This window comes from Daphnia carinata, chromosome 4, assembly GCF_022539665.2.
Source record: "Daphnia carinata strain CSIRO-1 chromosome 4, CSIRO_AGI_Dcar_HiC_V3, whole genome shotgun sequence".
NCBI classification, from domain to species: domain Eukaryota; kingdom Metazoa; phylum Arthropoda; class Branchiopoda; order Diplostraca; family Daphniidae; genus Daphnia; species Daphnia carinata.
In genome coordinates, this window is record NC_081334.1 from 7,569,747 (window position 1) to 7,582,559 (window position 12,813).

The following is a 12,813-nucleotide window of genomic DNA, read 5'->3' on the forward strand; positions in this document are numbered from 1 at the left end:
TTTTTTTTTTTTCTTCAATGGAAAGCGAAACAAGGCGCCAGAGGGGGTTTAACCAAAAGGGAGAGTGGTGTAGTGTCTGTGCGTGAATCCAGGGCTTCGTTTAAACCAAAAAAAAAAAAACTAAACAAAAAAAAAGGGGGGGAATGTCTGGAGCACTCGCACGCAGCGCTCGACCGGAGGCAACTGAGCTTCACATCAAGACCTGCTGGTCGTTTTATATCACGGAGAGGAGGGGTTACATGCTCACGCTCAACAAAAGGCCGGGCGCTGTTCAAGAGTTTTCCCGATTGGATGAGCCATCCGAAGCGGTACAAGTCCGTCTTGTTTTTGTTTTGTTTTTTGACCCAGTTTTTTTTTTGTCTTTCTTTCTTTTCATCGTCTTATAGACACGAAAAATGAAGCCAAAACCAAATGTACACGCTAGGTTAGAAAAAAAAAAAAAAAAAAAAAAAAAAATGAAAATAAATAGTAAGTGCTTAGTGCTAATATGCCCCATGAAGCGTGTCCGGTTTCACTGGGCGGTTTCTCTGGGCGTGGATGATATTTCATCGACGCGCATTAAAAAAAAAATAAATAAAAATAAAAAAACTTGCAAAATTAATTAAAACCCAAAGACAGAAGAAAGAGTTTGCAAGTCGAATGACAGTTATGAGTTAATCAACTACTAACTTGTAAGGTAAAAATAATTTTAAAAAATCAGAAAATTGCGAACGTTTCACCCTGGGACGATGATGGAGCAACAGCCTGGCCTTGAGCGGGGCCAACATAATAATCTCGCGGAGCGCAGCCAAAAGGTGTAACACCCTCGGCTGTTAAATAAACCCACTGCAGCTTGCGCGAACCAACCTAGACAACTGCTGTATTATTTATATCGTAGTTAAAGAGCAGTTGAATATCCGAGTAAAATGAAGAAAAATCTGAAAACGCTTCATTGGGATTGGTAATGCTAGATTTGTGGTGTTTTGTGTTGAGTCGTGATTCGATTCCACGTGTTCTTCTTAGTCGACGCTGATTTGGCCCATTGGCTTTAGGTCGGGCGACACCTCGAACATGCAGCCAGTCGAGTCGACCACTTCTTGGACGGTGACACCTTCGGCTAATTCAGTCAGTACGAGTCCTCGTTCTTTGACCACCTCAAAAACGGCCTGCCATAGGGGGTTTGGAAGTTTTTTTTTTCAGCCACACAAAATTCAAAGTTTCCTATTCGTTCAAAGAATGTAAACGCACTTTTTCCGTAATGATGAGATCGACGCATCCCTTCCCTGTAAGCGGCAGTGTGCACTCTTCGAGAATCTTGTGCGCTCCGCCTTTCGCAGTGTGTTCCATGGCGATGACGACTTTGGTTCCTGGTGCAGCCACCAAATCCATTGCACCGCCTTTGCGAGTTAAAAAAAAAAAACAGTAAACGCGGGAAACAAAACAAGGAAAATTATTAACAAAACAGAAGAGGCTTGGTGGTTTTGCTTGCTCGTTTCACGCTCCGTTAGGCGATAAGCGTCAAACACTGGAAACTACATGGGCGGAATATTGTTAATAGCATACCCATTCCTTTCACAAGGCGTCCCTGGAAATCGAAAATATTGAAGATGAATTTTGTGTTTAGAGAAAGTTGAAAAAGCACAAACAACATTTTTTTTTTTACTTACGGGAATCATCCAATTGGCAAGGTCACCATTACTTGCGACTTGCATGGCTCCCAAAATTGTGAGTTGTACATGTCCGCCACGAATCATGGCGAAGCTTTCATCACTAGAGAAGTACGCACCACCTGGCAGGACGGTCACGGTCTCCTTGCCGGCGTTAATCAGATCTGGGTCTTGTTCTCCCGGATTGGGGAAAGGGCCTAGGCCCAAGATTCCGTTTTCACTTTGCAGCACTACGTTCATGCCAGGCGGAATGTAGTTGCTGGCCAACATAGGCATACCGATTCCCAAGTTGGCTGGAAGTCACAAAAATTCAATTACGAACAACTAAAGCACAATGTGGAAAAAAAGAAACAGACATCTTGCATACCAAACATGCCGTCTTTGAATTCCAAAGCTGCTCTTCGTACAATGCGTTCTCTCATCAGATGAGCGGGACTTGTGGCAGCGGCGGAAGTACTACCGGCGGTTTTCTTTACTGTGACTTTCTACTCTCAAATGCACATCACTTTATTATTGAATCCACAAAAGGACTTCTCTTGTAATTTTACTTCAATGCGTTTCTCGAATTTCGAGCCTAGGAGAACTCTTTGGACGTAGATGGAAGGCACATGGACATCTTCGGGTGGGATGGAACCGTTCTCAACGATCTCTTCAACTTCGGCAATTGTTATCTTAGCTGCCTTACACATGGTGGGGTTGAAATTGCGCGCAGATTTCCTACGAGGAAAAGGTAGACGACAGTAATTAGTATGACTGGTTACTTCAATCACGAGAATAGTTTATCGTGTTACAAAGCGGCATACCTAAAAACCAGATTGCCCGCCTTGTCAGCTTTCCATGCTTTGACTAGCGCAAAATCTCCCGTAATAGCTTCTTCCATTATGTAATCTGCACCGTTAAAGTTTCGGCTCTCTCTTGGGGCACTTTGCTGCACAACCTTGCCGCCGGGACCATAGCGAATGGGAGACCCACCTGAATTTGGTGGAGGCGGGTTGAGGTTAACCTTTGATAAACTGACAAATCAATCAATACCTTCATGGACCAAAGTTCCATATCCTGTTGGTGTGAAAAATGCTGGAATTCCTGCTCCCCCTGGAATATTTCATGAATCGAGTTTTAAAAAAATAAGTGATTATTGTGCAAGTTTGCTGAACTGTACCTGCCCTGATTCGTTCAGCTAGAGTTCCTTGAGGTGTCAGCTCCAGCAAGATCTCTCCAGATAGATATTGCCTTTCAAATTCTGCATTTTCACCCACATATGAGGCAATCACATGGCAAATCTGTCGCTGTTTTAGAAGGAGACCCAAGCCGAAGTTGTCAACTCCGCAGTTGTTGGAAACAACAGTCAAATTGTTGACTTTAGATTCCAAGAGACCTGAGATCAAGTTCTCAGGGATGCCACATAATCCAAATCCTCAGATTAAAATTAAAGTATTAGCATGTTATGTTAACAATATTGAACGAAAAGAGTGGTTTACCTCCAACTAGTAGCTTTGAACCAGATGGAATATCTTTCACTGCTTCCAAAGGATTGTCATAAAAATGTGCTTTTTTTTGGCTACTGGTGCTCAAGGAATTTTCCTTAAAAAAGAAACAAGAACAAATGTGCTTACGTGCTATTTGGAATCCGCCATAAGGTCATTTTAGATCACTGTGCAAATTTATGTTTAGTAACATCTGATAAAGATCTAGACAAATACTTACAGGTTGGAAACCAATGTACGGTTTTATTGATAGGAGGGCAACAGAATTATATGATAATCTCTTCGAAAATGAAAGGCTGCGAAATAGCGCCATAATGCGTGCTCCGGAATGAAAATTTACGCCGCACCTGTAAGCTGGCTGGGTGGCTGCTGCTATTCACCTTGATCTTTTTCAGCGACGTCTGCTAGCTCAATGATAAAAAAATTATAGGACTACTTCTGCATATTTAGCAATAGTTAGGTTCCCGCGCGAAACGTTGTTTCTGTCGTCTTGTTTTTTATGCAAATTGTTGCTCTTGGTTCTTCATTGCTCTTCCTCGTGCCTTTTAAGGAAACAAAGACTCATTTATAGAACTTCTCCACACTAGATTAAATAGTTCACAGTTTGTCCGTTAAGTAGTGTTCGAGAGATTTCGATTTCACCATGCAGTTCCCTGCCACTTCAACCGTTCGAGTCCTTGGAACAATGCTCTTGACTCACGAATTTGATCACAAAGACATCTGTGTCATGGGTTATCCGCAAGAGGCATGTATTTTATCTGTCAAAGGTTGTACTGTCATGTTCAATGATTGAAGTTATTTAATATTGCGCTTTTCATGTAGATTGCTAATAATAGTCGACAGTTCACTTTGAAGACCACCGACCAAAAAAATATTCAAGTTGTCCTTTCACAGCCAGTAAGAAATAGACTGATGTATATTGTGAATTCAAATTTTACACTTAGGCTTCTTTTAAGATTGCAGAACATCTTGAAGGCATGGTCCAAGTCCGGGGAAAATTTGATGGTCAACGAATCCAAGCTCAAAGTTATAATATGCTACTACCAGAACTGGCTGAAGATTTTGGTAAGTGAAATGTTTTCTAGATAAGCTTTGTGTACTTTTCACCATCATTATCTTTTTCTAGATGACAATACTTACAATGAAGCTGTGAAACTTCTAAGGAGCAATGAATAATGTTTTGACATAAGTTAAAATGTATCAAGTGGTGGTGAAAACAACAAATAAAATCTTGATTTCTTTCTCTGACTGCTTAAGAACTGTTGCAAGCTTAAATGTAACATTAGCACTATGTTTGGGCTGAGTGCCTGGAATATTTTAACATTCCCTGCTCTTTCACATTGCTCATTACAGACATTTGCTTAACTTGACAATTCCTTAACAACACAACTAGATGTTTATTACTGTGGGAAGTGGATCATATTTACCAGCAAAAATAACATATTTCACAAGACAGCATATTTTAAAACATAGGTTTATAATTGGTATTTTAAAAATTTCGCTTAAGATCCTTTTGAGCCCTTATTGCGGCTTACGGCTCCTTGTCGCCATTCGTTTAGGGAAGTCGATTCCCTCGCCTTCCTCCTTCATAAGGCAATTTCAGGTAGAGGAAAATCCAAATAAACACGTTTTAACACACGAAAGATTACCTTTTTAGTAGAAGGCAGCAAAATATCTGGACATTTTGCGTTGTACAACCTTCGTTTGCTCGTATGTCCCAATGTTGTAGAGTCTACGTCATTGCTATCCACGTCATCGGGCTGCTGCACAGAAAGATGTGCAGGATGCGCCACTTCGTCGCAGTCGGACTTGGCTTTGCGCGGTTTGCGTGCAGAGCTCCTGAACAAATAAGAATCAATAAAAAACACTAGCATTATTAACAGTTCAACTCTTAAATACTTGGTAATGCTTGGCGGTGCAGCAAATTCTGTTTTAAGTGTTCGTCGACTTCGAGTACTACCACAAAGACTCGCTGTTTCAGTTTTGTTCTCGTCCACTTCTTTTTGTGCGGATCCCTGCAAGACGAAAGACAAATTTATCACAGTTGCATGTAGAACTTTCTAGCAACTATAAGCTTACAGGAGAAGTAATTTTTTTTGCACGACCGCGTCTCGCCTTGACTGGAGTAGGAGTAACCATCATTGGTGAACCGTCATCCTGGTTCTAGATAAGAGAATCAATTCTAGTAGAGGACACTATTTAGACAATGATAAGTTCCTACTTGTTCATCCGCCATCAGTTCCTCTATCTTTATGGAAGGCCCCGGTTCTTTGTAATTGACATGTCCACTCAATATGGATTTTAGTTCTAAACGGAAAATGCTTGAATGATGTTCAACGACGAATCAAATTCAATCCTCTTACCATGTTCCAAGCGATCAATATCTTCATTTTTCTCTCGCAACACGCGTTCGTTCAGCATTTTCATGTTTTCCATAGCAGTTGTCTTCTCTTCTAGTTCTTCGATTATGGATTCTATTTTCTTTTCTTTTGCCTTTAATGCAATTTCCTGTTACAGTAACAACCAAGATTCGTTTTTACTCTAGTAATATTTAAACGGCAAAAAATATAGTTACATGTTCATGCAGTTTAGCTTGGATATGGGCGACATTTGATGACTCATTTTCAAGTTCGATAAGTCGGTTTGATAGAGAATCACATTTCTGTGTCTTCACCCGAAGTTTCTCTTCCATCTAGAATGTAAAAGAATGTAAGAAATATAAAAGAATATTTTCAAAAAATCGTAAATACCGCTTCATGGGTTTCGGCTAGTTCATTGGCTCGTCGCATGTGCTTCAACATTTGCTTCGTAAGCTTTTCATTGTCTTTTTCGAGTTGATCAAGCTTTTCATTTAAATCTTTCTCCAAAGCCGATTTGTTTTCCATTGCAATTTTCATGGCCTCCAACTTCTCTTTTGTGTCTGATAATTCAGCCTCTTTACTGGCAATTGCCGAAGCCGATCCAGCATCATTTTCTGAGGCGGACATCAATCGTTTTTTAAGACCTTGAAGCTCTTCATTTAATGCAGCTTCACGGACTTGACTTTGTTCAACCTGGCATCGCAAATTTTCGTTTTGTTCCTTAAAAAAAAAATAAAGTACCAAAATAAAAATTTAGGAATTGACTTGAAAATCATTGAACTCTATAACTACATTTAAAAGTTTCACTTCAAGTTGGATCTTGTCGAATTCTGTTTTCCGAGTAGCGATTTCTTTTTCCATTTGACTTTTCTCCAACTGCACTCGACCGAGCGTAGCCGCCAAAGTTTTGAGTTCTTCCTCCAGTAGGCCTCGTTCGCGCTTTATTTCCTTCAACTGTCCTATTTGAGTAGTTAGTTCTTCAACTGTGAACTCGTATTCTGCCATTGTTTTCTGGAAATCGGCGTTCTCCTCAGCAAGTTTTACCTACATAAAACAAAAACATTTGCATGTAAAATGACGAAGGGCATTTGCATTTTGGATGAATTCGAAGAAAAAAGTGTTAAAACTAACCTGGGAATCACGCAATTCATTTATGTTGTGGCGCATCTTTTCATTTTCTTCCAGTAAATGAGACTGGCTGCCCTCATCATGTTTCCTTTCGGTACTGGAAAGTTCAAGATCTTTCTTCAAGTGCGAAATCTGATCGAGTAGGCTTTCTCTGCGCGCTTTCATGTCTTCGTTCGCTTCCTAAAATAAAAACCAATCTCACGATAAATTCTCCACCACCGAACTAATTGGTTATACCTTAATAGCTGCCAATTCTTTTTTGGTTATGGTTAGCTGAAGCTGAGACTTTGACAATTGATCGCGCAAGCTTTCTAATTCTTCTTGGATCTCAGGTCCCTTAGCAAGCACACAATCTTTGTGACTCAATTCCTTATTCAGGCGATGAATTTCATCTTTTCGCTTTTCCAATTTGTTTTCAGCTTCCAGTAACTGCTTTTGCAAGTCTTCGCATAGGGTGGAAACCATACTGGCATTAGTTTGGTCCTTCATTCGGGATTCAAGATCTCGAATTCGTCTCTTGGCTTCGCGCAGCTCAGTGTTGAGGTTTCCGAATTGACCATTTGTTTTCAACAATCTTTCTTCCATATTCATAAGCTCCTCTTCTCTTACGTCAAGTCTCTCATTAGCATTCGTTAATAGTAAATTACTTTGCTCCAGTTGACTCTGCATAGTAAAACGAAGATTAAGACTATCGAAAGCGTGATACATTATTATTGATTACCTGAACATTTGTTAATTCTTCGTGAGTCACGGCAAGTTGTTTTGTCAACTGTTCATTTTCCTGTTGAAGCTTAGCCATTTCTTCACATTTGGTATGGTACTCAAATGCAGCTTCGTTGAGCATTTCTTCTTTTGCTACTAATTCCTCTTTCAGTTTCGCCAGTAGATTCTCGGATGGTGTTTCAACACCTTCATCAATGTCAGGACCACAAAAATTGATTTTCGGTTTGTTTGAAGAGGCCACTTCGAATTGGAGCCGAGTCATTTCCTTCTGCAAATTCGACCGGCTTTCCTCACTCACCTTTGTCAAAACATGTTAAAAGCCACGATTAAAACACTAGCAAATTTGTGCGCTAACTCCATCACCTTCAAGCTACTCCTTAGCTTTTCGACCAACTCGTTAAGATGTTGGTTGGAATCTTCCAAAATCTGGATTTTCTCCTCCTTGTCCTTGAACTTTAACGCGAAGTGTTCGATATTTTCTTCTTCAGCTACCTTTCGCTTCTTCTTTACACAATTATTCATAAGTTGAGCCATCAGGTCAACTCGATTTTCGCAGAACTCTTCGTAGCGTGCCTTGGTGTCTTCGTAGCGTTGGTTCCAGGATTTTTCCAGTTTAGTGATTACCTCTGTCCATTCGTTGCAACATTCGTCGCGAATCTATTTTTTAAATAAGCGAAACTGTTAGGATTGCTAACATAACAGATGCTAAATGAGTTAACGTGATCGCGCGAAAGGTACCTTTTGCTCATTTTCCTCCCAGTCGGCTTTCAGGCGGGCAAGTTCTTCTTCCAAAGCTTGAACCCGTTCCTGTAGGCCATCTTCCTCGCCAATTATCTGGAAGGTAGACGTCTCGAGCATCGACGCTCTAGTACTAAGAAGGCTGATTGATTTTCGGACAAATTGTTGGAATCTTGATGGCCGTATCGGCGGAGCAAATTGGCTGATTGATAAATCGGCTACCGAAACGTCACGATCTGGCTGAATTATGACTTCTTGCGCAAGTGCTCCGAATTTGAGAACATGAAGCGTCTCATCACACAAGTTTGCGGACGGACTAACATTCACAAACATGGCGGCTCTGCCTTGGCCTAAGCAATAACGCACAATAAAAAAGTTGTAAAACATTATTTAAGTGTTGATATCTAACCAACGAAAAAGTGTTGAAGAACTCGTGTTAATTTTGACTCTCGATATGGGATCATGGTTTTGTTCGCCACATTCTGCTGATTATTTCTCATGGCATCAATACAGCGGCCAAGTATCAATAGTGAAGTGTTTATGTTTCCTGCTTCTTTGAGGCGGTCCCCACTACTTTGCGTTTTTGTTGTCCGCTCCATTCCAGCAAGATCCACGAACGACATCATGTTGATAGCAGCTTCACTTGGTTCATCGCAGCTGTTGGTGCGGATGACTTTCACCGTGAAGAGACAGTGGGAGCGGCTTGAATTGTGGTTCAATTTTGTAGCTGCGAAATGCAGATTTTCTTTGCCAAAGAGAAGAACGCGAACAGCATCGTCCGCAGATCGAACGTAAATCTCCTTCAAGCCTTATATGTGAAACAGGTTATACTGGTGCTTTCTCAGTATTTTCTTTAATATCATACCTTTAACAAAGAACTTTCCTTTGCGATCTTCGGTAATGCGCAAAGCTACTCGCTTCTTTTTCTTGTCACATCCGTCCAAGAGATCAAAAGCTTGCTCATTGTAGATTTCGCAGTAAGACACCCACACTGAATAGTAATCGCGAGGGTGTTGCAGAGCGCAGACGGTAGTATCTCTCGCTCGGATATTCCAGTCTTTAAGTGATCCACTAGATACAGAAGAAATGCTATCCTTGGATTCTTTGGTATCAGACGCGTCCAGATCAAACCCCCTCATTAGAATTGCTCTGATGAATAAAAATAATAATAATAATAAAGAAAATAGAAATTAGTATTATTCTTATTTTATGCAGTTTAAAACCATTAACACCAATTATTACCTCTCCACCTCCTCTGCATCAATCTGGTTAAGATTCAACTTCATGACTTCATTCAGAGCAAGGGGTTTCAAAATAGGACTTTTAAGTAGCCTATCATCAATGCTGTTAAATACAACATCCAAGGAGCGAGGTATCAATCCAGCATCTCTGATTGAGCCCAACATGGTGTAAGTTTTTCCTGCACTGGTGGCTCCATAGGTAAAGAGAAGGGTATTTTTTCCCATTAAGAAATCTTGAACTAAGTTAAGGGCTGAATCTTTGAAGAGATAATCTTGGTTGATAGATGCATCATAAATCTTGTTGAACTTAAACTTTTGCAATGTTTTTGTCCCAGCATTATTTCTGTTCTTAAATGAAACTGAATCTTTTGGTGGCTGAACAATGATATGATTGCCAACAATTGATAAGGTGCTAGATTTTTCTTCACAAGGTTTTATCCTGACATATACTTGCATTTCCTCACTAAGATCCATGAAATCCTTGTGTAGGTTGCGAAGAGGGGTTGGCTGGGCAAAAGATGAATCCCTCATACTTGAAACAAAACTTGCTGGTATGCGTACAGCATATTCTGCAGTGGTAGGGCTTGTTCTATCACTCATCTACAAGATAAAACAGAGGTGATGAATAGTGGGCGGCAAGTTTGTGCTTTGTCTGATGAAAGGTCTTACTTTAATCTACAGAAAAATAGACAACACTTGCTGCAGCAACTGGGCTTTAGAAAAGGATATACTGCCAATGAAAATTGTAAAGAAATGAACCAATGATGGCCAAAGTGACTTCACGTACGTCATAAAACTAACTGCTTGCGACAAAAAAATTTTCTTGGGTTTCAATGATTTCCCCAATGCCAAACCGTTTTCGTGTTGAGAGCTGTTTCCCATCAACTGTGCGCCAATTTTAAAAATGTGTTGTCTTGAATTTACAACGCTGCCACATGATAAATCAAAATGGATCATAAATTCACGTTAAACGATTATCACGACCGCTGATTGGTTCAATAATTCGACTACTTCAAACTTTTATTTTAATATTAAATTTGACATTCCATCAGCATTAAAAAACTGTTTCAAAAAGTCATTAACTAGGTCTCGAGCGCCCAGCCCGTGACAATCGGGGAAGGGATAATTTTGGCTTTCGGGGCAGCGGCTGTTCGGGATTGAGACGTGTTCCCCAACCGCCCAGTTGGAAGTCGATCGGGGTACTTAATCGGGTTGCCCTAAGCCCGATTGCAGTAATCTATCGTTCCAATGAGCCCTATCGATCATCTTGCAGATAAATCTGGATGTCATTGGCCGCTCCTTTTTTTTCTATGTGGCGCGGTTGATCTGCCAACTGTCATCATTAAAAAAAGTGCGGAAAATGATTCGGGGTGCTAAAACTATTTCCATTCATATAATCATCTCATAGGCAATCACGTTACACGAGCCGCATTTTCACCACAAAATGTATTCACACTTGATTGGCGATACAAGTTATTTAGTGACATCAAATAGGAATTGCAACTTGAACCCTTTAGTCGAAAATGCCTGATTAAAAACCACATTTCATGGCTCGAGGAGTCATAAATTGCTTTACAATTTCATCAGTAACAGTTTTTCTTTTTTCCTGGTGGGCAGTGATGATTGGTGTTAGCACTGTGATTAGCTCTTGCTTTAGCTCGCCTGTTAACATGGCTCCGGTACTATAATTTTTGCGAATTTCCTCCAATCGAAAATCGTCTTCCAAAAAAAAAGTCAAATACTTATAGGATACATCTACGTCACAATCGCCACCTAGCCGTCTATGTTCCTCAACCGAAGTTTGACCACCGGAAAATGCATACTTATTAATCTGATATAAAAGAGAAGTCGGTAAAAAGTTCTGAACATGATAATAACAATATACTACCTTGGTTTTCAACATCTTAGGAGTATCAGTCAAAAATATAGACGAATTGTCATCACTAGCTGACATTTTCGTTTGTGCGCCCTGTAGGGCGGGAAAGAAAGTAGAGTGGATGAGCGCTGGCTTAATGTGGCCCAGACGTGGCGCTACGTCTCTCGTCATTCTAAAGTAAGGGTCCTAGAAAAACAGAAATCATCTTATCACACAAAATTGCACTTCATGAATAAACGAAAACTTACTTGGTCAATGGCGCATGGAATAAGACAGGGAACGTTCTTGCGATTGCCAAATATAAAAGGAAAACTTGACGAGAACGCTGGCGCCGCTTGGGTTGCTGGGAAACTGATTTTCCCGATACAATCGCTGTCGCCGAATCCAAAGATACTCTTGACTTGATTGAAATTCACGCACTTTTGTATCCGAACCATATTCTGATAAAATGCTGGACACTGTCTGCAAACGAAATTGGAACAGTACAACAACGACGATTTAATTTATAACAAATATGAAAGAAAAGATAAATGTAGTGGTTTTTTCTGCTCGTCTACCCAACAAACTGAAGATCCGAAAAGATGAAAGTTTTCTCGATATCGAATCCAAGGGCAATAATATCTTTCGCATTCTCCACTGCAAGTCTTTGGGCCTCCTCCATCTTAAGATCTTTCCATAGAAACTTTTCATCATCAGTCAACTGGATAACTAGGGGCACATTAAAGACTTCTTGAAGCCACCTTTTTGGTAAACAATATTGTGATAATCATTTGAAAAAAATAATTTGTTGAGCAGAATTCTCACTTTGTGAACACAAAGGGAATTAAATGCCCCATATGAATTGATGTTGAAGATGGGCCTCTACCAGTATACAAATAAAATGGCTTCCCTTGTTCGTGAAGGGTTAGGATCGAATGAAGATCGCGATGGGAGAAAAAGACACCGCGTTTCAACAAGTGGTGAGCCGGTTTGCCTGTAACCTTCTCAAACCGTTCTATCAGAGCTGAATCGATGCTTGAAGAGCCAAAAGTCTCTATATCAATAGGGTACTTAGAAAAGAATCTAATTTTTGAGACTTGACAATTATTTTTTACTTATTAGCTTTTCATAGGCAATGCCTTTTGCAGAAGTGCCAACAACATTCCAAGGGTCCACAAAATCTTCCTTTTCTTTTTCCTCTTCAGCGGGTGGCTTTTGTGTTAAATCTAAGGCTTCCATACCATCAACCACTTTGTCTGTCATAATTGTTTCAGAGGAAATCTGGACCTGAATATAAACAATGATGAAAATTCATACCACAGCTACTGGTGCCATTGGTTTAATAGCTTTGATACAAAAAAAAAACTGATCTTCAATCACTAGAACATATATGGCACTGCCTCAACAATAATTCTCTCTAGGTTCATTAGTTATTTTCTAAAGTACAGTGGTTCAACAGTTACCTTAATCACAGAAGAATGATTTTCTAAAGTTGTAAGTAGGCTACTTTATGTTTGAATTGATTATCTGCCACTGGTGAAACTTGCCAGTGTATTGCATCAGTTTCATCAATTCCCTAGTTCAACCTGGTTTCAACTTACAGAGTTCCAGCACGACTTTCCACTTCCACATTAAGCT

General features: G+C 40.1%; 3 protein-coding genes across 3 annotated transcripts in view; 1 reads left to right on the top strand and 2 right to left on the bottom strand.

Annotated features, from left to right (window-relative positions):
- LOC130687452 (succinyl-CoA:3-ketoacid coenzyme A transferase 1, mitochondrial-like) overlaps positions 1 to 12,813 on the bottom strand; it is a 38,138-nt gene that overhangs the window by 13,287 nt on the left and 12,038 nt on the right. The window contains exons 2-12 of the mRNA XM_057510618.2: positions 3,351 to 3,477; positions 3,125 to 3,227; positions 2,806 to 3,060; positions 2,679 to 2,738; positions 2,450 to 2,618; positions 2,195 to 2,363; positions 2,014 to 2,131; positions 1,647 to 1,939; positions 1,543 to 1,564; positions 1,228 to 1,376; positions 973 to 1,145 (exon numbers count right to left, since the gene is read on the bottom strand). Of these exons, the coding sequence (XP_057366601.1) occupies positions 999 to 1,145; positions 1,228 to 1,376; positions 1,543 to 1,564; positions 1,647 to 1,939; positions 2,014 to 2,131; positions 2,195 to 2,363; positions 2,450 to 2,618; positions 2,679 to 2,738; positions 2,806 to 3,060; positions 3,125 to 3,227; positions 3,351 to 3,443 (1,578 nt within the window). The 5' untranslated portion in view covers positions 3,444 to 3,477 and the 3' untranslated portion in view covers positions 973 to 998. The remainder of the gene's footprint in view (positions 1 to 972; positions 1,146 to 1,227; positions 1,377 to 1,542; positions 1,565 to 1,646; positions 1,940 to 2,013; positions 2,132 to 2,194; positions 2,364 to 2,449; positions 2,619 to 2,678; positions 2,739 to 2,805; positions 3,061 to 3,124; positions 3,228 to 3,350; positions 3,478 to 12,813) is intronic.
- LOC130687454 (uncharacterized) lies at positions 3,613 to 4,378 on the top strand. The gene is made up of 4 exons (XM_057510621.2): positions 3,613 to 3,875; positions 3,953 to 4,027; positions 4,087 to 4,195; positions 4,257 to 4,378. The coding sequence occupies exons 1-4, from the start codon at positions 3,774 to 3,776 to the stop codon at positions 4,304 to 4,306; spliced, it is 336 nt and encodes a 111-aa protein (XP_057366604.1). The 5' UTR covers positions 3,613 to 3,773; the 3' UTR covers positions 4,307 to 4,378.
- Positions 4,527 to 12,801, bottom strand: LOC130687455 (kinesin-like protein KIF20B). Its single transcript, XM_057510622.2, is given in 24 exon segments — positions 4,527 to 4,714; positions 4,780 to 4,969; positions 5,030 to 5,145; positions 5,210 to 5,293; positions 5,352 to 5,437; positions 5,494 to 5,638; positions 5,706 to 5,822; positions 5,881 to 6,210; positions 6,283 to 6,534; positions 6,622 to 6,798; positions 6,856 to 7,281; positions 7,340 to 7,639; positions 7,705 to 7,998; positions 8,080 to 8,429; positions 8,489 to 8,887; positions 8,945 to 9,228; positions 9,322 to 9,995; positions 10,897 to 11,151; positions 11,209 to 11,382; positions 11,445 to 11,658; positions 11,754 to 11,936; positions 12,001 to 12,229; positions 12,291 to 12,462; positions 12,639 to 12,801. Coding segments are annotated over 23 exon segments (5,490 nt in total). The 5' UTR covers positions 12,439 to 12,462; positions 12,639 to 12,801; the 3' UTR covers positions 4,527 to 4,651.

Coding starts and splice junctions, on each gene's coding strand:
- LOC130687454 (XM_057510621.2), top strand. CDS start 3,774: ATGCAGTTCCCTGCCACTTCAACCGTTCGAGTCCTTGGAACAATGCTC. Junction 3,876..3,952: donor TCATGGGTTATCCGCAAGAG/GCATGTATTTTA, acceptor CTTTTCATGTAG/ATTGCTAATAATAGTCGACA. Junction 4,196..4,256: donor AGAACTGGCTGAAGATTTTG/GTAAGTGAAATG, acceptor ATCTTTTTCTAG/ATGACAATACTTACAATGAA.